This window comes from Odocoileus virginianus, chromosome 17 (assembly GCF_023699985.2).
Source record: "Odocoileus virginianus isolate 20LAN1187 ecotype Illinois chromosome 17, Ovbor_1.2, whole genome shotgun sequence".
In the NCBI taxonomy this organism is placed as follows: domain Eukaryota; kingdom Metazoa; phylum Chordata; class Mammalia; order Artiodactyla; family Cervidae; genus Odocoileus; species Odocoileus virginianus.
Window position 1 is genome coordinate 17,007,976 of NC_069690.1, and position 24,546 is coordinate 17,032,521.

At 41.0% G+C, this 24,546-nt stretch overlaps 1 protein-coding gene, 1 long non-coding RNA gene and 1 other non-coding gene across 3 annotated transcripts in view; all 3 read left to right on the forward strand.

The window, feature by feature from the left end:
* The window catches only part of CRLF3 (cytokine receptor like factor 3), a 41,572-nt gene that overhangs the window by 14,188 nt on the left and 2,838 nt on the right, over window positions 1-24,546 (forward strand). Inside the window, exons 2-6 of the mRNA XM_020898388.2 lie at window positions 342-549; window positions 3,223-3,310; window positions 4,432-4,609; window positions 6,307-6,529; window positions 7,451-7,583. Of these exons, the coding sequence (XP_020754047.1) occupies window positions 342-549; window positions 3,223-3,310; window positions 4,432-4,609; window positions 6,307-6,529; window positions 7,451-7,583 (830 nt within the window). The remainder of the gene's footprint in view (window positions 1-341; window positions 550-3,222; window positions 3,311-4,431; window positions 4,610-6,306; window positions 6,530-7,450; window positions 7,584-24,546) is intronic.
* On the forward strand, window positions 7,590-24,029 carry LOC139039015 (uncharacterized). The gene is made up of 2 exons (XR_011492126.1): window positions 7,590-14,562; window positions 15,116-24,029. It is a non-coding gene; the product is annotated as an uncharacterized lncRNA (long non-coding RNA).
* On the forward strand, window positions 11,704-11,834 carry LOC139039297 (small nucleolar RNA SNORA30/SNORA37 family). Its single transcript, XR_011492616.1, has one exon. It is a non-coding gene; the product is annotated as a small nucleolar RNA SNORA30/SNORA37 family (small nucleolar RNA).

The window sequence follows — 24,546 nt, forward strand, 5'->3', positions numbered from 1 at the left end:
ATTTATTTTACCAAGTGTAGGACATAAACTATTTAATTCACAGGCAGCTCCATCAGGTGAGCATAATTATACTCATTTGATGAATAAGGGAATTGAGCCATGGTGTGTTTAATTATTAATAACTTAATCCAATTGACATAGCCTGTGAGTGATGGGACCAGGGTTTGAGGCTGTTCTGTCTCACCTGAAGGCAAATGCTATGCAAGTCTGCACAGATGAATCGCATTTGGTTTACCAATGACTGGAAGGTGATGTTGGGGTAGTGCCTTGAGATTATTATGAGTGATGCCTGTGGATCAGCCTTTCCTAGAGATTCTGAGTTTTTATGTTATTTTTTTCAGATCAAGGAGAGTGCATCCCAGACAAGAGATGTCCTCAAACAGCATTTTAATGATTTAAAGGGAACACTTGCAAAGCTCCTGGATGAGCGGTTGGTGACCCTCTTGCAAGAGGTGGACACCATTGAGCAGGAGACCATCAAACCACTAGATGACTGCCAGAAGCTGATAGAACACGGAGTTAACACCGCAGAGGACTTAGTCCAAGAAGGTGGGAGTCTAGGGAGCGTGTTAAATGCGGCCCATTCTGGTCGACGTTGTACTGGTTTCCCAGGGTACCAGCAGGCTTCCTGCTGTCTCTGGGTGCTTAGGCTGTTTGCACCTTGGGAAAGTTTGTGATAATAGGATAACAGGGGTACAGTGAGGTATCCTAGGGTGAGTTGCAATTCATGTACTAATTATAATCATTTACAAAGCACAGAGTATATGATCTTTCTCATGGTTCTATGATAACAGTCTCTCATTCATGGTTAACACAGCGATTTTGCGATCATTTTGAATCTGTTCACATACTTTTCAGAGTGTTGACAGTTTATAGGATTTAATTCCACTGTTATTTTTAGAAGGTTAAGGAGTAGGATTGGTGTTTACTCCTGAGATTGTAGTGGTTACTCCTGAATGTAGTCAGTTCCTTTGGTTAAAGCATGCCCGGTTCTTCCCTTGCTGACTTCCTGCCTCCTTGTCTGTCTTCCTTCCTTCCTTCCCTCCTGTAGATCTTTGTCAGGTACATTAAATAAAAAGATACTGGTTCTTCCCTTTGGGGTTCATAGGCCAGCAAGAGAGGTACACGTGGTGAGAGAGATCTAAGACCTCATGGGAGCACAGAAAGAAAAATGCTTAGCTCTGGAGGAGGTTGGAGTGGCTTCCAACAGGAGAACTTCCACAAAGGCTTGAAGAAATTCATCAAGCAGGCAGAGGAAGAAAAGGCGTTCCCAGCAAGACTGGAAACAGAAGTCATGCCAAGAATAAAGTGAATGGCACATCTGGGAGGTCTTGAATGAAGTCTTTTAGGCAACAGAGTTACACAGTCAGGTTTACATTTAAAAAGAAAAAAAAAGACACTGCTCACAGTTCAGAAACTGTATTAGGGGCTTTAAAGAACTAAAAAGAGCCTGATGAGAATGCCATGGCAGCAGTCCAGATAGGAAATGACAAGGGCAGTGATAGGTGAAGGTGAAGCAGAGCAGGTTTTAAGATTTTTTGGACGTAGAATGATTGGTGATTTTACTGAGCTGTTCCTGTTGGTGGTTGCCTCGGTTATAGGATGGAGGAGGAGGAGAAGGGTTTGGGATGACCCAGGCCAGTGTGGTTTTAGATGACTGGTGAATTGTACCATTGACTGACTCAGGACATGAAGGGGGACGGTGAGTGGTTAGACAGTTGGTTCGGGGTATGTTGAGCTTGAAGTGCTGAAGATATCAGGAGCTGGAAATGTGGGTGTGATGCTAAGGAAAGATTCTATCTGTAGATGTGACTATGGCAGGGAGTAGTGCGTACACCACATCTGAATCCACGGGAATAAGTAAAGTTGTCAAGAGATAGCACAATATGATTAAAATGACTCTGTGAGATGTTCATGTTTCCACTCTTTCTCTGTACTTTCTTTTTTTAAAATTATTATTAGAGGATAATTGCTTTATAATACTGTGTTAGTTTCTGCCATACATCAGCATGAATCAACCATAGGTGTGTATATTTATGTCTCCTCCCTCTTGAACCTCCTTCCCACCTTCCACCCCATCTCTGTACTTTCAGATAGTTCAGGGTCACTCTTAATATTCTTAGAATTTAGGTTTACCTGAACTATGACATTTTCAAAGACCCATCTTTCTTTCTCCATTAAAAACATTAAAGTAAAAGTTACATTTTGGTTAAAAAAAGGGGAGGGTACAATATGAGATGGGAAGGCTGCAGAAGGTGGGACTTCAAGAGATGCCAACATTTAGAGGTCAGTTAAGGACAGAGGATCCAGGGAAGGAGACTGAATGCCGTCCATTTTTCATTGAGTGCTGTGCGTGGCACAGAATAAAAAGTGTGTATGGCTCCAAGTTTGTCATTTCAGCTGGAAGTCAGTCCCCTTTCTGGTCTCACTTAGAATATAGTACTAGTGTTATCTTTACATGCTGATTCCATTTCCATCTTCTCTTCAAGGACAAGTGTTTATTTGCCACTGACCATAACAGTGTGTTTGAGAAAATTCTTTTTAGCAGGACTGCAGAATGTCTTTCCCTAGGGGCTCAGCATTTGGAAACAAACTCAGCAGCAGTTCAACACAGGTCAGGAGTGTGTACCCATCACCATGAGGCTAACCAGTATTTTTATTTTAGAAAATAAATCCTTTGAGGCACATACATGTTTGTTACAGCATCTGCTGCTAATTTTTTTTTTTTAATACTTCAGAAATATTTTTAAATTTCAAACTTTTTCCTCCTTTCCCTTCCTAAGGGGTAAAAACTTACTTATGGAATTTTGAGGATTCTGAAGCAGTGTTAGTATGCCTCCGTTTTCCTTTTGGTAAGGGGTAGGGTCATTGTTATGTGGTCTCAAAACACTTGAATGACTCCAGGGCACAGTGAGACAGAAAACAGTTCTGGTAGTGTTCTTTAGGGCTACGGAAGGACGGGGTCCCTGGGGAGTTGGCCATACAGTCGGTTGATAAACCAGGTTTCCACTTGCAGAGCAGGATCTTTCATCTCTGGCAGAATGCAGTCACTGTGTACCCCATTCCCCTGTGTTTTCACTTGAAAGTCACTTCTAAAATAGTTTCTATACTTGCTTTTGGGGAATTTGTGTCATCACATAAGAATCGTTTTCAAGAGACGCAGAGACCCACCTAACACAGATGACCGTTTTTCCTGTACTGGTTCCTTATCCCTGATTGTAGGTGAGCTCGCCATTCGGGGAGGTGTAGGAGAACAGAATGAAAAGCTCTGGAGCTTTACCAAGAAAGCCTCACACATCCAGCTGGACAGGTGAGAGCTCGTGTCTCTTGGGCTTAAACTGCTTTTCTTTCTTTTTTTCTCTCTCTCTTCCTCTTTTTCCTTGTTAAAAATTATGATTCAAGGAGATAGAGAGTATATTTTTCAAAGTTTCACTGCCCATTACCAGTATTACCAGTGTGAAATAGTTGATATTGTAATCTTTGAAATAGAACTACTACAGATTTTCTTCAATCCTAATGTGTAAGAGAATCATTAAATTTTAAAAATTCTGGACATTTCATTAAAACTGAGTCATAGCTCAGACTGCAAGGTCCTACTGTACAGCACAGGAAACTGTATTCAGTATCCACTGATGGACCATAATGGAAAAGAATATAAAAAAGAATGCATGTCATATGTATAAATGAATCACTTTGCCATACAGCAGAAATTAATGCAATGCTGTAGATCAACTGTACTTCAATTAAAACGAAGAAAATTGAGTCACAACTCAGTAAACCAAATCTTTTGACATAAACTTGACAGTTGTGATCCTATCCCTTTTCATCCCCCACTGCCATTAGCATTATTTACCAGCGGCTTTTGCACCCTTATAGCATGTGGCTGATTGAAAATGTTCCTTGTTGGGATGCCCCTGGCTGTGCAGTGGTTAGGACTTCTTCTGTCATTGCTGAGGGCCTGGATTCAGCCCCTGGTCGGGGAACTAAGATCCCACAAGCCACACGTTTCAGCCAAAAAATAAATAAGTGAAATGAAAAATAAAATATTATTTGTTAATTTTTTAAGGATTGAGGTATAGTTGATTTACAGTGTTGTATGCATTTTGGTTATACAACATGTGCTGTGCTTCGATGCTCAGTCAGACCTGACTCTTTGTGGCCCCGTGGACTGTAGCCCACCAGGCTCGCTCCTCTGTCCATGGTGATTCTCCAGGCAAGGACACTGGAGTGGGTTGTCATGCCCTCCTCCAGGGGATCTTCCCAACCCAGGGATCGAACCCGGGTCTCCCGCAATGCAGGCAGATTCTTTACCGATTAAGCTTCCAGGGAAGCCCAATACGACATAGTGACAAGCAATTTTTAAAAGCTATACTCCCTTGTATTTTTAACTCTTGGTTAAAAGTCTCATAAGCATCAGCTTTCTTTCCTCAGCCTACCAGAAGTGCCTTTACTGGTCGATGTGCCTTGCTTATCTGCTCAGTTGGATGACTCAATTCTTAACATAGTAAAAGACCACATTTTTAAACATGGAACGGTAGCGTCTCGCCCACCGGTACAGATAGAAGAACTGATAGAGAAACCTGGAGGCATCATCGTACGGTGGTGTAAGGTATGTAATTCAGAACTGTAGATGTAGCTTCAGCATTATGAGTTCTAGTTTTGGGGGCCTTTACAAATTTTTTTTATTAGTTACCTTTGACTATTTTCTTCTCTCCGTGAACAAAAATGCCTTTTGCTTCACAATTAAGGTCATAGGGAAATTGAACTGAACTAGCTGTTGCTTTGAGAGAAACAGTTTTGAAGGTACTTTTTAAAATCTCTATATCAGAACATTTCCCATCACATGTTTCCTAAATGTAACTTGGTGAGTTGAGAATTGCTCCCATTTCTGTTTATTAGAAAAGTCAGAAGGTGTTAGTGAATGTTGGGTGTTGGATATTTTTCTGTTCAACATTGAACTAGTACTTCTGAAATAAAAGTTCAAAAGTTTGTTTTTTCCCCCACACTCTCAGCATTACCAAGAATTTTGTGTGTTAAGTCATATTAAGCATGTGATAAGTCATATTATGCATGTGAATTACCATATTTTAGATAAAAACCATGTCCAAGTGAGTCATAATATTTTGGCTGTTAACAAATACATCATTCAGAGGTGCATGGTCAGCTTCTGGAAACTGTTTTCTTAGATGGGATTTTTACTTTTGTTATAAGATTTTTTTTCTTATTTTTTGTTTAAATTTTAATGTTTTTTCATTGTTTTTAATGAAATTTAAAAAATGAAGCCTTTGTACAGAAGAAAGACATAGAGATGCTTTTGTTGGTTCAAAATAAAGACTCTTATTCTATTTCTATTTTTTTGCCTGTCAGTTTTTTGCTGTAAGTATTATTATTCATGCTTCCTTGGATACACATTTAAGATTTTCTAAAGTATATACCTAGCTATAAAACTTTGAGGTAGCATATTGGATCTATACTCTACCAGGAAATAATCAAACTCTTTCCAAAGTGATTGTCCCAGAGTGTCCTTCTACCAGTAGTGTATGCATTTCTCTTACTCTGCGTCTTCACCAGTACTTGGCATTGTCAGACTTTATACTTTTGCCAGTACCTCATTGTGGGTTTTGATTTCATTTTCCATACTACAAATTAGGCTGAATATCTTTATATATTTTCAGCTGCTTATATTTCTTATTCTGTAAAACACTTATTCGTGTCTTCTATGCATTTCCCTTGCTGGGTGCTTTGTCTTCTATTAATTTTACAGAGTCCTTTATATATTTCAGATATTACCTCTCTCTTAGTTATATGAATAATGTAGTTGTGAGATGCTTGTCTTTGAATTTTGACTGTCTGATCTTGGGCTTTATTGTGTAGGAAACACATCATTACTTCAAAGGAAGCAGATCTATTCATATACCGAGGTTATAAAGCACATGGTTCAGGGACTTCTAGCAGTCCAGTGGTTAAGAATCTGCCTGCCAATGTAGGGGATGCAGATTCCATCGCTGATCAGGGAACTAAGATCCCACATGCCAAGGGGCAACTAAATCCAAGTGCTGCAACGAAGACTCAGTGCAGCAAAAAAAAAAAAAACCAAACAAACTCAAAAACAAAATAAAAACACAGTTCAGTAAGGAAAAGAAGGGAAATAATGATGTCATATTTTCTGTGACCTTCCTGAGACCAGCCCATATTCAGTGTGTGGCCTGTTTGCTCAGGCCCGAAAGCCCCCATTCAAAGTTCAGCTGTGATGCCGAGAGAAGTTGCTCTCTGACTTCTGCCTAACATAAAGCCTTTCCCCCGCAGGTGGATGATGACTTTACTGCCCAAGATTATAGGCTCCAGTTCCGTAAATGTTCTTCCAATCATTTTGAGGACGTATATGTAGGCTCTGAGACGGAATTCATTGTACTGCACATAGACCCCCACGTTGATTATCAGTTCAGAGTCTGCGCCCGAGGAGACGGCCGGCAGGAGTGGAGCCCGTGGAGTGTCCCCCAGATCGGTCATTCCACGCTGGTCCCGCATGGTACGCTGTTGCCCTCTTGCTCCTGAACCTTACCTGTGTATGAAGACTTGTATTCTTTGCTAAGAGGCAGCACATGAACAACCCTTTTTTCTAAGGGTAGACCCTGAATTGATGGAGAATGACATGAGACACATCTTTTATTTCCTGCTCAAATTATTTCATGTGAATTTTGATAAATTTTCATTCATTCTTCTGTCAAGCATCCCCAAATGGGCTAACCAGGTGGTTCAAGTGGTAAAGAACCTGCTTGCCAGTGCAGGAGATACAGGAGATGTGGATTTGATCTCTGAGTTGGGAAGATCCCCTGTAGGAGGAAATGGCAACCCACTACAGTATTATTCTTGCCTGGAGAATCCCATGGACAGAGGGGCCCAGTGGGCTACAGTCCATGGGTCGCAAAGAGTCAGACACGACTGAACATGCATGCACACAGGGGTCCCCAAATAGTGCCAGATAGAATTATAAACATCCCTAAAATCAAATAGTTTTAAATATTGCATTAGAGGACTACAATATTTAACCCAAACCTTCAGTGTATATCTTGGTAGAGGCATTTATTATTTTTTTAAAAGTCTTATGCTTTGACATTGATCTCTCCTGTATTACTTTTTAAAAATATTTAGACTCATTTTTTAATTACTTCCTAGGTTGGAATAAGCTCAACCATGATTTTATTGAGTAGTAGGAGATAATGCTTGTTTGATCTTCCTTGCCACAAATGTGCAGGAAGACTCTAAAATCTTCTTTGTGATATGGAGGATTAACCATGACACCCTATCACTGAATTTTTCCTTTTATTGAACTTGCCCATGACCCCTAAGGGTGGCGTCTTCCATTCCCAAGTTTTATTTAATATATCTGTGTTGAAGATTTTCCCCAAATGATTCTAACAATTTTCAGTACCTTTTGCTTTTCAAAAAGAGTGGACAGCTGGCTTTGAGGGGTACAGCCTGAGCAGTCGAAGAAACATCGCGCTTCGCAACGATGCCGAGTCGTCCGGGGTGCTCTATTCCAGCGCGCCCACTTACTTCTGTGGGCAGACGTTGACATTCAGGCAAGTGGGTGTGAAAAGGTCTGACGCGCAGGCCTTGGGCAGTAGCGGGAAGTACTCAGAGCATCCAGGAGCTTCTGGTCTAAAGGGTCCTGAGTTTATGCCGTCATTTCTAGGCAGTATTACCTTGGAGCAATTTCCTTATTTCTCTGCTTTGCTTTTCTCATATGTAGTCATAGGGTTATTATGAAGCATGAAGTGAGATAATGTGTGCCAAATGCCTTTCTTTGCTTGATAACATAGTGCATATTCACTGTGTTTAGGTCTTCTTTCTTCCTGGTAAATAGAGGTAAACAGAATATCTCTATAAAGTCCATCTTAAAAATTTAGGGATCCCTAGTTTTTTTTTTCTTCTTTGTGAATCCATAAGAACAGGTGTCAGTGAGACAGCCTAAGTAAACATACTGTGTATATAGATACGTATGGTATATATGTTTAGTCTCTGTAAAATAAAATGGAAAACAAGCCTCTCCTGCTGCCAATTAATTTTCTATTTCTTCACCCGTTGCTCTCTGTCTTAGAAAAAAATTCCCTTTTCCTTATTTCCATGTTGTCTGGGATACATTCTCTGTAGTCCTGTTTCTAAATAACTTTTCCTGAAAACCAAAGCCCAATTTTGATTGAGGAAAGTCAAGCTCGCCTGATGTTCACCAGACGCACCTCAGTGTAGCAAACTCTCCTCTAGGTTTTAAGTTGTGAGAATCGTGGGATTTTATTGTGAATGCTTGTTCCGGGTTACTCTTGTTCTCAGTCTCTTGTTATGTAAGGCATGGAGAGTATCTGAAAGTTTTCTCTAAGCTAATGTTGCCATGTTCTCCACCAGTCAAGTCATTTGAACTATCAGCATGATCAGAATGCACTAGTTTATGCTTTGTCTCATTTTTGACACCTCCCCTTGCCCCTTACGTTACGATGAGAGAATGACTTAATAACCAGAAAAATACTGACAGAGAAGTAAGGCGTCTAGTCCCTAACATCGACTTAGTTACTCCCCAGGTAATCAGTTTTCTGAACTAACAAATCTCTTCTCTGCTTATGTTCCTTGTTGATAGAGATACTCCCATTAGTGAGTCTTCTGAGAACAAGGGACTTCTGTGTAATGACAGGGCTTCCTGAGTTAATAGGTTCAGGCCAGATATCTCAGCTCAGAATAATAATCAGAGTAATAATGCTGTTTTAAGTTGCACTTTTCATGTGCCAGGTGCTATTCCAAGCACTTCACTTACTGATTCTCATAACCCAATGAAATAGGTTTAGTTACCTATTTTATGGATGAGGATACTGAGACACAGGGAAGCCCAGTCACTTACCCAGGGTCACATAACTCATAAATGGCAAAGCTAGGATTTGAACCCAGTCAGTCTGGGTCCCGTGATTTTAACACTGGTCTGTATTGCTTCTTGGGCTTCCTTGTGGCAGGAAAATAATTCTCCTGCCAATGCAGGAGACTTGAGTTCAATCCCTGGGTTGTAAAGATCCCCTGGAGAAGGAAATGGCTACCCACTCCAGTGTTCTTGCCTGGGAAATCCCATGGATAGATGAGCCTGGCAGGCTACAGTCCATGGGGTTGCAAAGAGTCGGACACGACTGAGCGACTAAACAACAAAGAGGAATATTGCTTTTTGTTAAGTCTTTTTCATGCACGAGTGTGGAAATGTAGAGTTTCTCTGTATCCTTAGCTCTCTTCTTTTCCCCTCATCTGTGACTTTTCTCCTTTGGTGATGGTGATCGGATGCTCTTCTACCTGTAACTTCTTCCTCTGTGAACCCAGGGGAACCTGGCTGATAGATGACCTACTTAGGTTTGTTTCTTAAGTCATTCAATAAATGTTTTTAGGTTACGACATTAGAAATTACACATTGATTTACACCTACCTACTTTCTGCAGCCTGTGGCCTGACACTTAGTTGGCCTTAATAACCCATTAGCTCCTCCCTCCTCCTCCAAAGGTGCTTGACTGGGCCCCTCTTGGCAGGTGATTAACTGACAGTTAAGCTCAGTATTACTTTAGTCAGACCTTTGCATTTTTGTCCTTTTTCCTTTGACTGTGGATTGAAAATGTTTTCTTTCCTTGTTTAAAGTAATGCCAGTCATGGGCCATGAAGGCAGAAGATGTGAATGGTGTGTTTGTGTGGGGAGCACCATCATGTGTTCGGAGGGAGGGGGCAGGCAGATAGGCCTACTTGAATAAAGGTAAACTTTATCTAGTTTTTTAAGGACTTCATACTCAGAGGGGTGATTATACTCCTGCAGGCCCTGTCCTGTGGCTCAACCCAATCTATGCTGAAGTTTCTGAAATGCTTAGAGCTGCTGATGTCAAAGAAACCTGTTACTGGCCAGCTCTTAACAGTCTCTGCAGCCCAGTCTCAGGTGATGCCTGGGTGCCCTCCTTCCTGGCCACTCCCTGACTTCCTGTCTTAAATAGTCCTGCCTTCCCTTGCTCCTAAAATGTCCTGATTTTACTATTTTTTAAACCATATTTTTATTTTCTCTTCTCTACCACCTCCTTTCTTTAGCTTCCCTTAGTCTGATAAAATATTTGCTGATTTGTAAAGTGTTTAGAAATATCTCAGAATATCAGTTACCCAGACTTGAGCCCTGAGAATGTGTTCTGTGCAGTAGTAGTTTAATATTAAGTAAAGAATCTGGGATATTGAGAAATCTCATTTTTATAAGAGCATATCTGGGAAGAAAAAATTTTCTTTGATGGTGAGACAAAATTTTCTTTGTCTTAGTTCAGAATATTATTTAATAACTCTTGGTTACCTGTGAATAAAGGAACTTTGTAATCCTCATTTCTCCTATGAGCATTGTCATAGTCAGCTTATGCACTGTTGTTGCAAATAGCCTTGCTTTGCCCACTGCCAAGGAAGCCCAGAGGGAGAGTAGTCTTCCGCTGTTGCTGTGAATGTTTGGCAAAGAGCTTAATTTTTAAAATTTTTAGTTTTTGCAATTGTTATCTATAATGAGGGCATCCTAGGTGGCTCAGTGGTAAAAGAATCCACCTGCCCATTTAGGAGATGGGAATTTGATCCCTGGGTCAGGAAGGTCCCCTCAAGGAGGAAACAGCAACAAATATTCTTGCCGGACAATTCCATGAACAGAAGAGCTTGGCAGGCTACAGCCCAGGTAGTGACAAAGAGTTGGATACTACTGAGCACATCTATAATGAGCTTTCTGAGCCTGGATAGTATTTGGAGAGGAGGTGGTAGTGTTAAGCTTGTATGTTCTCCTCCATGCCAGGATTTTTCAGTTTGGAGGGAAGTGTGGCTAGATTTGACCTTGGAGTGTGGGTATTATTGCAGCACTTGACTACATTGCCATGTGAATAATAGAGATTGATTTTGGTTCTGTCATACATGTATATTTATTAAAAAATAAATAAAAACAGGGCCTTCCCTGGCAGTCCAGTGGCTAAGACTCTATGCTTCCACTGCAGGAGGCTCCAGTACATCCCTGATTGAGAAACTAAGATCCTGCATGCTGTGTTGTCAGAAACAAACAAAATATATGGAATTTAGAAAGACGATAATGATGATCCTATATGCAAGGCAGCAAAAGAGACACAGATGTAAAGAACAGGCTTTTGGACTCTGTGGGAGAAGGTGAGAGTGGGATGATTTGAGAGAATAGCAATGAAACGTGTATATTGCCATATGTAAAATAGATGACCCGTGAAGTTCGATGCATGAAGCAGGGCTCTCAAAGCTGGTCTCTGGGACAACCAGCGGGATGGGGTGGGGAGGGAGATGGAAGGGGGGTTCAGGATGGGCGAACACATGTAGTTGATTCATGTTGATATATGGCTAAAATCACCACAATATTGTGAAGAAATTATCCTCCAATTAAATACATTAAAAAAAAAATCTTCCTTTCTAACAGCCTTCCTTATCCTGGTAGCCTCGGAGGTTACTATCTTCCTTTTTCCGCATGAGGAAATGAGAGCAGAGAGGCTTACTCATCAATATTTAAATCCTGGGCGTCTCACCCCAGTCTTTGCTCTTAACCACTGTGCTACCCTGCCTTTCACAAGTAACATGACATGGTAAATCGAGTGTTAAATCAGCTGGCTATTTTTTATTGTTAACTTTTTTCTTTCAAGAACATCAAAAAATAAAGTTCCACTAGCACTTTCATAGGTCCTCCCCTAGGCAGTGGGGCCAGGATTTGGTAGCTGGTGCTGAAATTGACAACCCTTGATTATATCCTTGCCCTGGGACTGTGTCAGTGGCAACTGCCAATCAATGGGATGGGGGGTGGGGGGAAAGTCATGTTCCAGTTACTTACTGTTGTGCAACAAGCCACCCCCAAACTTAAACAACTCTAGTCACTTATTTAGCTCAGGAAACTGCAATTCGCAGAGAATGGACAACTCATCTCTGCTTGTGTGGAGTCAGCTGGGGTGGTTTGACCAAGGATGGTGGATCAGCTTCCACGATGACTTGTTGACATGGCTGGCAGATTGATTCTGGTTCTTGGGGCCTCTCTGTGGACTGCCTGTGCCTGCTCATAGCCTGCTGGCTGGGTTCCAAGAATAAGCATCCCAAGAGATAGGAAGCAGAAACTGATAGCTTCTTACGGTCTGAGCCTGGAAACTAACATAGTGTCACTTCTACCATGTTTTGTTGTCAACTGGTCACAGAGTCCAGATCCCAGGGAGGAGACTTAGATCTTGCTTTATTTATTTATATTTTTTGCTGTGCCTTGAAGCATGTGGGATCTTGGTTCCCCAACCAGGGATCAAACACGTGCCCGCTGTCCACTCTTATCTACTGGACTGCCATGGAGATCCTTAGATCCTGCTTTTTTGTTGTTGTTTTGGCTGCACCTTCCTTGACCAGCGCTCAGACTCACCCCCCGCAGTGGAAGTGCAGAGTCTTAACTGCTGGACCAACAGGGGAAGTCCCTAGACCCTGCTTCTTTTTTTTTTTTCTTTATTTTTTTATTTTTTCCATTTATTTTTATTAGTTGGAGGCTAATTACTTTACATCATTGCAGTGGTTTTTGTCATACATTGAAATGAATTAGCCATGGATTTACATGTATTCCCCATCCCGGTCCCCCCTCCCACCTCCCTCTCCACCCGATCCCTCTGGGTCTTCCCAGTGCGCCAGGCCCGAGCACTTGTCTCCTGCACCCAGCCTGGGCTGGTGATCTGTTTCACCCTAGATAATATACATGTTTCGATGCTGTTCTCTTGAAACATCCCACCCTTGCCTTCTCCCAGAGTCCACAATAGACCCTGCTTCTTGATGGAGGAAATATCAGTGAATTTGGGGGCTTTCTGTTAGAAATGCCATGGTTGGTAGCTGTTAGAACGTGGTTTCTTGGAATATGTGTATTTGGTTTAACGCTTGCCTTTGGTTGAACATGAACATTACCTTTTCTGAATGAATTTAAGCTGGAGGAGATCTTTATTTTTCTGTACAAGCTTAGTCTCTGTCATTGCCAGGTATATCTTCAATACTAATTACCACCTCTTCATATCATTAAAAAAAAAAAACACAAAAATCTCAGTCTAATATAAGTTTATTTGGAAAAATCCCATCTGGGCATAATCTCTACCAGGATTAGGAAGTTAATTTGTTTTAACTATAGTCTTTGAAATCTTGTCAGTTTCTTCTTTTATTGAGATAGTGCCCTGTCCTAGGAGAATACAGCTTTGCCGGTGTTTTCTTTTTTGTTAGAGTGATCCCTTCTGGAGGCTTGATGTGTAGTTCTTTCAAGGTGAAGCTTGTCTCTTATTATAGGTGTGGGGAATGTTATCAGACAGAAGTTTTCCCCACAGACCTTTTATTATAGACTTGGATGAGATAAGACAGGTGGTTCCTAAGTAGACTAAGGATTCTGTAGTTTTTAGTTTGTTTGTAGAGAGAGGATGACATGAAATCATGGAAGCATATCTGCTTTGGGATGTTCACAGGGAGTTATAACTATTCCTTACAGATAATCTGAGGAATATTTCTTACACTTTTTTCCTATTCATGTCTCTCTGTCTGAAACTGCTTTTCTAAAATGTAAGGACAGTTCTCCTGCTCACCTGAGGTCTTTCTGAATGATGCTGACCATTTCATTCAACTCTTATTCCACTCTGATGGTAGTTACAGTATTTGGTATTGTTGGGAATGCAAAGTTTAAAAAAAAGGAAACATAAGAACCTTTGGCTAATAGGCAGTTTATAAGTTAGTATAAGAGATCCTGAGGAACTTGCCTGGCAGTTCAGTGGTTAAGACTATGCACTTCCAATGCTTCCATTGCAGGGGACATGGGTTTGATCCCTGGTCAGGGAACTAAGATCCCACATGCCGTTCAGAGTGGCTAAAAATAAAGAAACTGATAGCACCATAACACCATTACAAAATATATGATTAGACAGTCAAACCTTAAAAAAATGTTCTGAGTGCTGTGAAATACAGGGGAAGGGAAATTTACTTCTAGACAAGGGAATGATGAAGGCTTTATCTCAGAGTTGGAAGGGCAGTTCAGGTAGGGAAATAACAACCAAAGATATGGAGGAGGAAAAATATGGAGAACAGGAAGTAATTAGTGTAAATGGGGTTAATAGAGACAGGTACATAGTCAGAAAGAACCCCGGAAAAGTGGGATATTCTTAGTTCTTAAGTATTTAATGAGTTAATGACTATAAATCCTCATGACATGCTCAGGAGGTAGAAATGTTTCATAGATGAGGAAGCTGAGGTGTAAAAAGATTACACCACCTGCCTGAGGTTGTACAGATGCTTTGTTGGGGGGATCGTACCGTGAGGCGTGTGGGGTCTTAGTTCTCCGACCAGGGATGGAACCTGTGCCTCTTGCAGTGGAAGCGTGGAGTCCTAACCACTGGACCACCAGTGGGTTCTCTGTATAAGTTCTTATAGTGATCCCGAGATTCAGATCCTGGCAGTCCAGCCCCGTCGGTCTCTGTCTGCTTGGACCTGGAATGTGACAGGAAGCCATGGGAGGACATTGAGCAGATGAATGAGGTGAGCTGACATACGTTTTACAAGTTGTTTTGGCTGCAGGGTGGAAAGAAGTCTGGAAAGTGGTGAAGGCTAGGAGGAGAACCGTTAGGAGGCCAGAGAGGAGGGGCAAAAATATTACCAGAAATGAGGGAAAAGCTGTGTTCAGCATTCCAGGATTTAATCTTGGTGACAGCTTCTGGTGACTTGGACCAGAAGTTAGTGATAGGTGGTCAGAATCCGGATTTATTTTGAAGGAAGCACTGATAGGATTTATTGACAAGTTGGTTGTGGGGTGTGAGAAACGAGTCAAGTGTAACCTCGGGGTTTCCGGACTAGGTAACTTAGGGTAGAATTGTCAATTGTCATTTACTGAGGTAGGTGAGGCCTTTTGAGGAGCCTATTTCTGGGTGAATATCAGTTCTTTCACAAATTAATTTCCTTATAAGACATTTAAGTGAAGATGTGGAGTGGACAGTGGATATACAAGTGTGGAGTTAAGTGGGGAAGACCAGGCTGAAGATACTAGTGAGAGGTGTTTTTTATCAGTTTTTTTTTTTTTGTCTGCACTGCGCAGCATGTGGGATCTTTGTTCCCTGACCAAGGATCGAACCTGTACTCCCTGCATTGGAGGTGTGGGTCTTAACCACTGGACTGCCAGGCAAGTCCAACTTCAGAGGTTTTAACATGGTGGTTTAGTCGCTAAGTCATGTCCTTCTCTTGGCCACCCCGTGGACTGTAGTCTGCCAGGCTCCTCCGTCCATGGGATTTTTCAGGCAAGAGTACTGGAGTGGGGTGCCATTGCCTTCTCCCTACACATGCTAGGAAGTGTAATTCTGAGTAGCAGCATTGAAAGTAAACATTTTTGTCTTATTCCAGATCTAGGAATAAGATGCTAGTATGACGCTAGCTGTAGGTTTTTTGTGGATACCCTCTATCAGGTTAAGGAAGTTTCCTTCTATTCTTACTTTGCTGAGAGCTTTATCTATAAATGGATGTTTGTCATATTATTTTTATATACCTACTAAGATAATCATATGGTTTGTCTTCTGTTGATATGATGATAACAGTGGATTTTTAAATATTGGATCAGAAGCCCTACTTGACCATGTGTTATTCTTTTGTATATATTGCTGTAAGTTTAGCTTTTATTTTTTGAGGATTTTTATATCTCTTTCGAAGAGAGATATCTGTCTCTTTTTTCTTTTTCTGTCTCTTTTTGCTTATGATGTGTTTGGTACCAGGGTAGTTGCCAGCCTCGTAGAGTGAGGTGGGAAATAATTCTTCCTCTTTTATTTCTTAGAACTGTCTGTGAGAATTGGTATTGTTTCTTAAATGTTTGATAGGAATTCAACAGTGAATTCGCCATCCTAGAATTTTCTTTGTTGGAAGATTTTCAGTTTTTACAATAATAAGATAATCAGCTTTATTTTAAGAGAAGATAAAAGCTATTTTAGGATTTGTATAGTAGGGAATATATTTCTGTATAAAAAATCCTTTTCTACCGTGACTTGATAAGACATCCCTTTTCTCTTTTTTTTTTTCCTGACAAGTCAAGCTGTGCCATGACCCTCTTTGTTAACATGTGGCTTATTTGTTCCTTGGGCTGGTTTCCCGTTAGTGACACACAGCCCAGCTGGCTGTGTTCCTGGAAGCATTTGCAGTCTTCCCAGCAGTGTGTGAGGGTCCTGACCGATGTCGCTGCATCCTTGTCAATACCAAGTGTTACTGTTTTAATCTGTAGCCATAGGCCATGATGATATTCTTCTTTTCTTTCTTATATTTATCATAAAGTTGGATAATTTTCATAATATATTTGGATGTATTATCCAAACAGTGAATTTTTGGATCTTTGCTCCAGGTGTTCACTGTGGGGAGAAGGAAGTTCGAGATTCTGAGGCTTTACCACTTAAATCCCAGTTAGCCAAAGTACAGAGTAATAGGTTTAGCCTTCTTTTTGCTGTCAACCTTGCTTCTTTTTGTTCTGAACCATGTTCTTTCTCAGAATACTTTATCTTTGAGAAAAATTATTCTCTGCAACTTTCTACATGATTTTATGCAGTGGATGCCTTCCTGCTAATCTGTGCATAAGTTGATTTTTTAAGTTAATTGTATCTCTGAGGTCACTGTACCCTGCCATAAATTATTTTATATGTCATTTTTCTTTTTTATATACTTTTTATATTTAGATGATTTATAGGAGAGTTGTTTTTTTTTTATAGGACTTGTTTATGTGAGAGAACCACTCAAGTAGTCTTTTAGGATATAATGTCCTGATTACTTGTCTTGCAACTTAAAAATTCAAAAATGTTAGGAATCCCTGAAAGTCCGGTGGTTAGAACTCTGCTTTCACTTCTGGGGATCCAGATTCATCCCCTGGTTGTGGAACTAAGATCCTGCAAGCTGTGTGGCATGCCCCCTCCACGCCCCCGAAAAAATATTCAAAGATGTTAAATTTACACTCTGTTTCTTAGATCAGAAGATCTAATTCTGGGTTTCAGGAATATTAGCTCTTTATTTTCATAGTTCATTTTATATTCAAAGAAATTTTTGTAAGCTTTTAATGGCATACTTGTGTTTATCAAATGCTGTTTTCATGTAGAATGTTTCTAGGAACAGTTTTGTGATTTATTCAAATTGAGAGTTTTTTTTCCTTTCTTCCCAAGATGTTTTTGTCTCACTGCTTTGAGTTTCTTTTTTTTAAATTGGAAGATTTAATAATAATTAGATAATTGGTTTACAGTGTTGTGTTGGTTTCTGTCATACGTCATCATGAATCGGCCGTGGGTATACCTATGTCCCCTCCCTCTTGATCCTCCCTCCCACCTCCCTCCCCATCCCACTCCTCTAGGTTCTCACAGAGCTTCCTGTGCTATGCAGCAACTTCCTGCTTTGAGCTTTAATTCATACTTTATTTCAAGAAAATTTGAGTTAATTATTCATTTAAATAGTTTAATCACAGAAAAAAAATGTAGATTTGAAATGAGCTGGCCAAACTCAAGTGAGAGCACAGTCCGCCAAAAGATACCAGTTGCAGGCTCAGGGGTCCCCAGGGCCCATCCTCACTTCTAACTGCATTCAGTTCACTTCAGTTCAGTCGCTCAGGCGTGTCCAACTCTTTGCAACCCCATGAATTGCAGCATGCCAGGCCTCCCTGTCCATCACCAACTCCTGGAGTTTACTCAAACTCATGTCCATCGAGTCGGTGATGCCATCCATCCATCTCATCCTCTGTCGTACCCTTCTCCTCCTGCCCCCAATCCCTCCCAACATCAGGGTCTTTTCCAATGAGTCAGCTCTTCGCATGAGGTGGCTAAAGTACTGGAGTGTCAGCTTCAGCATCAGTCCTTCCAATCAACACCCAGGACTGATCTCCTTTAGAATGGACTGGTTGGATCTCCTTGCAGTCCAAGAGACTCTCAAGAGTCTTCTCCAACACCACAGTTCAAAAGCATCAATTTTCGGCACTGAGCTTTCTTCACAGTCCAACTCTCACATCCATACATGACCACTGGAAAAATCATAGCCTTGGCTAGATGCACCTTTCTTGGCAAAGTAATGTCTCTGCTTTTTAATATGCTATCTAGGTTGGTCATAACTTTCCTTCCAAGGAGTAAGCGTCTTTTAGTTTCATGGCTGCAGTCACCATCTACAGTGATTTTGGAGCCCCCCAAAATAAAATCTGACACTGTTTCCACTGTTTCCCCATCTGTTTCCCATGAAGTGATGGGACCAGATGCCATGATCTTAATTTTCTGAATGTTGAGCTTTAAGCCAACTTTTTCACTCTCTTTCACTTTCATCAAGAGGCTTTTTAGTTCCTCCTCACTTTCTGCCTTCAGGGTGGTGTCATCTGCGTATCTGAGGTTATTGATATTTCTCCCAGCTTTCTTGATTCCAGCTTGTGCTTCTTCCAGCCCAGCGTTTCTCATGATCTACTCTGCATATAAGTTAAAGAAGCACAGTGACAATATACAGCCTTGACGTACTCCTTTTCCTATTTAGAACCAGTCTGTTGTTCCATGTCCAGTTCTAATTGTTGCTTCCTGACCTGCATATAGGTTTCTCAAGAGGCAGGTCAGGTGGTCTGGTATTCCCATCTCTTTCAGAATTTTCCACTACATAGCTGGCTACAAATTCCAAGGTTTCCATGACCACGCTCAGGTTTTATAATTTGCTGGCATGACTCACAGAACTTAGGAAAGCACTTCACTTATGATAGCAGTGTTAATACAGCAGGAGGATACACATCAGAACCTGCCAGAGAGAGGGACTCAGGGCGAGATGTGAGGCGGTTCCAGACCGAAGCATACATGTCAGGGGAGCAAGACCTTTTGCAATAACAATACTCAGAGTATTACAAAGCAGGAATGCTCACTCAGCCTTTGGTGTCAAGAGTTTTTATTGGGATTTTATTGATTACAGGAGACACAGGTTCAATCCCTGATTCGGAAAGTTCCCTGGAAAAGGAAATGGTAACCAACACAGTGTTCTTGCCTGGAAAATCCCATGGACAGCAGAACCTGTTGGGCTATAGTCCACAGGTTTGCAAAGAGAGACAATTGAGCACGCACGCACACATACACACATCTGTGAGATTGGACTAACATCCCTTCACTCAAAGCCTCAACCCTGTGATCATATGTTTGTTCTTTCTGGGGTGACTTGTTCCCATCCTGAGTCATCATGTTAGCACCAACTATCTAGGGGCCCACGTGGAGCACCTCATTAGCATGGTGGATCTGAGATGCCCACCATGAATTATAAAGACACACTCCTGTCACTTGGAACATTCTAGTGGTTTCAAGGTTATCGCCAGGCATTATGGCAAGCCAAATTCTTCATTATGCAATACTAAAACAAATAATTACTATCCTCCATCTATTAGTGATAATATTAGCATGTTTTTATTTTTTAGAGAAACAATATTAGAGACGTTAAGGATAAAATTGAAATATCTTGTGCTCCTCACATTCATCTCTCTCTATATATATATATAATGTATATATTTATCCATATAGTGTTTTGTGTGTTTTTGTTGTTTTGATTTAAAAATTTTTATTTTTATTTATTTGATTGGCTGTGTCAGGTCTTAGTTGCAGCATGCAAACTCTTCGTTGTGGCATGTGGGATCTAGTTTCCTGACCAGGGATTGAACCTGGGTCTCCTGCATTGGGAGCAGAGAGTCATAGTCACTGGACCACCAAGGAAGTCCCTGATTTGTGTGTGTTTAAAATCTTTATAAACATGATTTTTCAGATTCACGGAAGAATTGCAAGAATAGTACAAAGAATCCCTGAATAGCCTTCACCCAGATTCCTCAATACTACATTTGCTTCATCATTTTCTTTTTTTCCCCAAATCATCTTCAGTGAGTATTTCATAAAAAGAGATCATAAAAATCATAAAGTTAACATTGATACACTGTTATCTAACCTATAGAGCTTACCAGATTTAGTTGTCCCAATTAACGTTCTTTGCGGAAAGGAAAAAGATCTTGGATCATGTGTGATATTCATTTGTCATGTCCCTTTAGTCTCATTTATTCATTTACTCTTTGTCGCTTCGAGCGGCCTTTCTCTCGTTGCAGAGAGCAGGGGCCCCTCTTGGTTTCGGTTCCCGGGCTTCTCATTGCGATGGCTTCTCTTTGTTGGCTGAGCACAGGCTCTGGGTGCCAAGGGCTTTCAGCAGTTATGGCTCTTGGGCTCTAAGGCACAGGCTCAGCAGTTACGGCACACAGGCTTAGTTGCTATGCAGCACATGAGATCTTCCTGGACCGTGGATCAAACCCATGTTCCCTGCACTGGCAGGCACATTCTTTCGTTCTGTTTTTGAATTATTTATTCATTTTTGGCTGTGCTTGTTCTTCGTTGCTGTGGCATGCTTTCTCTGGTTGCAGGAAGCGCGGCCGCTCTTCACTGTGGTGCCTGCGCCCCTCATTGCGGTGGCTTGTCGAGCGGAGCACAGGCTCTAGGCTCACGGGCTTCAGCAGTTGCAGCACGTGGGGTCAGTAGTCGTGGCGCGGGGGCTTAGCTGCTCAGAGGCATGTCTGTGGAATCTTCCCATACCAAGGATTGAACCCATGTCACCTGCGTTGGCAGGCAGATTCTTATGCACTGGGCCACCAGGGAAGTCTCTCTTTAGCGTCTGTTAATCTGGGACAGTTTCTCTGTCTCTTTTCAATTTTATGATACTGGCATTTTTTAAGAGCACAGGTCAGTTGTTTTATAGACGATCCCTCATTTTGGGTTTTTCTGGTGTTTTAAATGTTAAGATTCAGGTTATGTATCTTTAGCAGGAACATTATAGAGGTAATGTTGTGTTCTTCTCGGCGCCTTGAATTCTTTTGGATATATGCCCAAGAGTGGGATTGCTGGATCATGTGGTGGCTCTATTTTTAGTCTTGTGAGGAACCTCCATTCTGTTTCACAGAGTAGCTGGGCCAATTTACGTTCTCACCAACAGTGCTGGTACTTTATTTAGGATTTTTACATCTAGAGTCTGTCATCAGAGTTGTTGGCCTGAAGTTTTCTTTTCTTGCAGTGTCTTTCTCTGACTTTGGTTTCAGGAATTTTAATCTTATAAGTTTGGAAATGTTGACCAAAAAAAAAACAAGTTGCACAACATGAGAATTGCCAAATAAGTTTTATTTGAGGCAAAATGAGGACTATAGCCTGGGAAACAGCATTTCAGATAGCTCTGAGAAACTGCTCCAAAGAGGCAGCGGGGAAAGGTCAGTGTGGATGTGATTTTGGTGAAAGGGGAAACATGCAATCAAGCACTGTGTTGTTTTTTTTTTTTTTGCAGAAGGTTTCTGCTAGTCAGGAAGAACAGTCATCACCCTAAAGGATTTTAGTGCTTTTCCAGATAAGAGGAGATACAAGAATTGGGCTCATAAAATCTGCTTCTGAAAATATCTAACTATCTGAGGACCTGTCCTGCCAGTTCTTCCTGAGCACAGCGTGCCTCATGCCTGGTCTCCTCCCTGAACTGCTTTCCCGAGTGTTGAAAATCAGCAGCTGCAGAAGCACATGATTTAATTCCTTGTAGAGGTAGATGGCAACTGCCGTTGACAAGTGCCAGTTTGTAGCTGACAGAAGTATTTCCTCCTCTTTAATGTTTTTGAAGACTTTAAGAAGGATTGTATTTATTCTTTAATCCTTTGGTAGAATTCAGCAGTGAGGCTACTTGGTCTGGGGCTGCTGTTTACTGATAGTCTTGGTACCTTTTTGATTACTGATCCAGTCTACTTTCTAATCATAAGTCTGTTCAGATCTGCTGTGTGTTTATGATTCATTCTTGGTAGGTGTGTGTTTGTAGAAATTTGCCCATTTCTTCTAAATTATCCAATTTCTTGGTATATTTTGTTCATGAGTTTCTTATAATCTGTTTAACTTCTATGGTATCAGTTGTAATGTCTCCTTTTTCATTTCTATCTTTATTTGTATCTTACCTTTCTTTATCTTAGTTAGCTGAATCTGTCAGCTTTGTCAATCATTTCAAAGAAACATCTCTTAGTTTTGTTGATGTTTTTCTCTTGTTTTTCTGCTCTCTATATTGTTTATTTCTGCTCTAATGTAATTATTTCCTTTCTTCTCCTAACTTTAGTCTTAATTTGTTCTTTTTTGTTCCTTGAGATATAAGCTGTTTTCTGATATTAAAAAATTTTTTAATTTACTTAAATTTTTTGAAAATTGGATTTAAAAAAAAAAACAAGCTCTTTATTGGTTGCCCCTACATAGCATGTGCGGTGTTAGTACCCTGACCAGGGATCGAGCCCATGTCCCCTGCGCTGGAAACGAGGGGCTTTAACCACTGAGCCAGCAGGGAAGTCCCTGATATCTTTCTAGATGTCTGTGTTTGTGTCTGTAAACTTTGCTCTTCAATGCTGCATCCTATACATTTTGGTATGTTTTGGTTTTGTTTTCATTTGTATCAGGACATTTTCTAATTTCCTTTTTGATTTTGTCTTTGATCCATTGGCTGTTCAAAAGTTGGTTAATTTCCACAAATTCATGAGCTTTCTAGTTTCCCTCCTGCGATTAATTTATAGTTTCATTCCGTTGTGGTCAGAAAATAAACATGGTGTAATTTCAGTCTTCCTGAATTTGGTACACTTATTTTGTGACCTACCATGTGCTGTGTCCTGGAGAACGTTCCTTGTGTGCTTGAGAAGAATGTATATTCTGCTGCTTTTTGGAGGGATGTCCATGTCATTTATGGTGTTCAGATCCCCTACTCCTTACTGGTCTGGACGCTCTAGCCACTATTGACGTATTGAAATCTCCTTCTATTATTGTGTAACTGTTTTTCCCTTCAGTTCTGTAATTTTTTGATGCATATATATAAGTGCTCTGATGTTGGGTGTGTATGTATTTATAATTGTTCTGTCTTCATAGTAAATGGACTTCCCTGTTTGTGTGTGCAGTTTCTCAATTAGAGCCTTGCTGGCTTTTCAGGAGCTGCTAAATCTCTTGCTCCCTCTAGTGCCAGTTTCTGGTACTGCACGTTCTGCAGCTGCAGGGTGCCTTCACTCTCTCGGACCCAGTGGCTCCCAGACATCCAGAGTATGCTGGCTCCCGACAAGGGAATGAGACAGATACCATTCCCTTGAGCTGTCCTGTGAAAAGATAGCACAGCAGAAGGAAGCCTCCCTCTTCTGCCTCCCTGCAGCACTGGCTGCAGGCTGCCACCCCTCACTTTTCTTTGGTCTTGGCAGCATTCAGGCATCCATGCTATGCCAGTTCCTTCGGTGCACCAAATGAGGCATGACAGAAAGCAGTCCTCTGGGAAGCCCTCCAAGGAGCTGGAATGCTGGATGCACACCCCACTCCTCTGTGTCTCTTCTGAAGGAAAAGTCAGGAGCTGGGCTGTTCTTGCCTGGTACTGAGCCGTGGAAGCTTGGAAGAGGGGTTGACATGAGGCAAGTGAAATTGCTCTTCTTACCCAGTTCAGTGCAGCTGTTCTCAGCTTTGTGCTCCTTTGGGACTTTTTAACTGAATTCTGGAAATCTCCTAAAGGCATTTTGGTCTGTATATCATTTAGAAAGTGTGTGTCCCTATGGTAGAATGAGTCCTAGGACTTAACTATGCTGTCGTATGGCTGGTGTCATTCTCCTCCTTCTTTATACTGCTGGTTTAGAACTGAAATGACTTCAGAAACCCGCCCATGTGTTTATTATGGACTCGCATGCTTGCCACTTTACAAGGAAAGACATCTTGAGGCCACGCTGAGTATCAGTAAGCACATCTTCCCTTAAAAGCTACGTGCTGCCCCTTGCTCAGTTTTCTTTCTCTGTCCTTGAAAAGTCTAGCTTTCTGGAATGGAGAGAAAGATGACCCTGGTCATCGGGATGTGGGTTGACCTTTATATCTCAGTACATGATGACGTATTGTTTGAGACTTAAACGCAAAAGGAAGTGCTTCAACTTACTATGTATGAAGTTCTCCAGTCAGAATATGTCCATAACCATATTATTGTCTGTTTTAAAAGAGGGGTTAAAAAAAGGGGGGAGATAATGTCTATTTTTAAATGCTTGGTAAACAGTAGTCATTGCATAGACTCTCCTATTAAAAGTTTAAGTGATGATCACATTCATTATAATGGTAAATATGACACATTTTTACATGTCTAGAACCAGAACATAGAACAGAAATGTGCTGTCATAGCCATAAACAGGTAACGTGAACTCTGAAGTCAGAATGCTTGAGTTCGTGTCCTAGCTCCACCACTCAGCTCGGTGATCAGATCAGTTTATTTTCCCTTTTTTTAAACCTTATTTTTTCTTTTGTGCCTGAGTTTACTCATGTATAAACTGGGTATGATAATAACAGCGCCTACATCATGGATTGTTACATGAATTGAATGAGAAGATTTATGGATAAGATATACAGACACAAAGTTTTCAGAACAGGACCTAGAATTTAAAAAGTGCTAGAAGGAAATGGCACCCCACTCCAGTACTCTTGCCTGGAAAATCCCATGGACAGAGGAGCCTGACAGGCTACA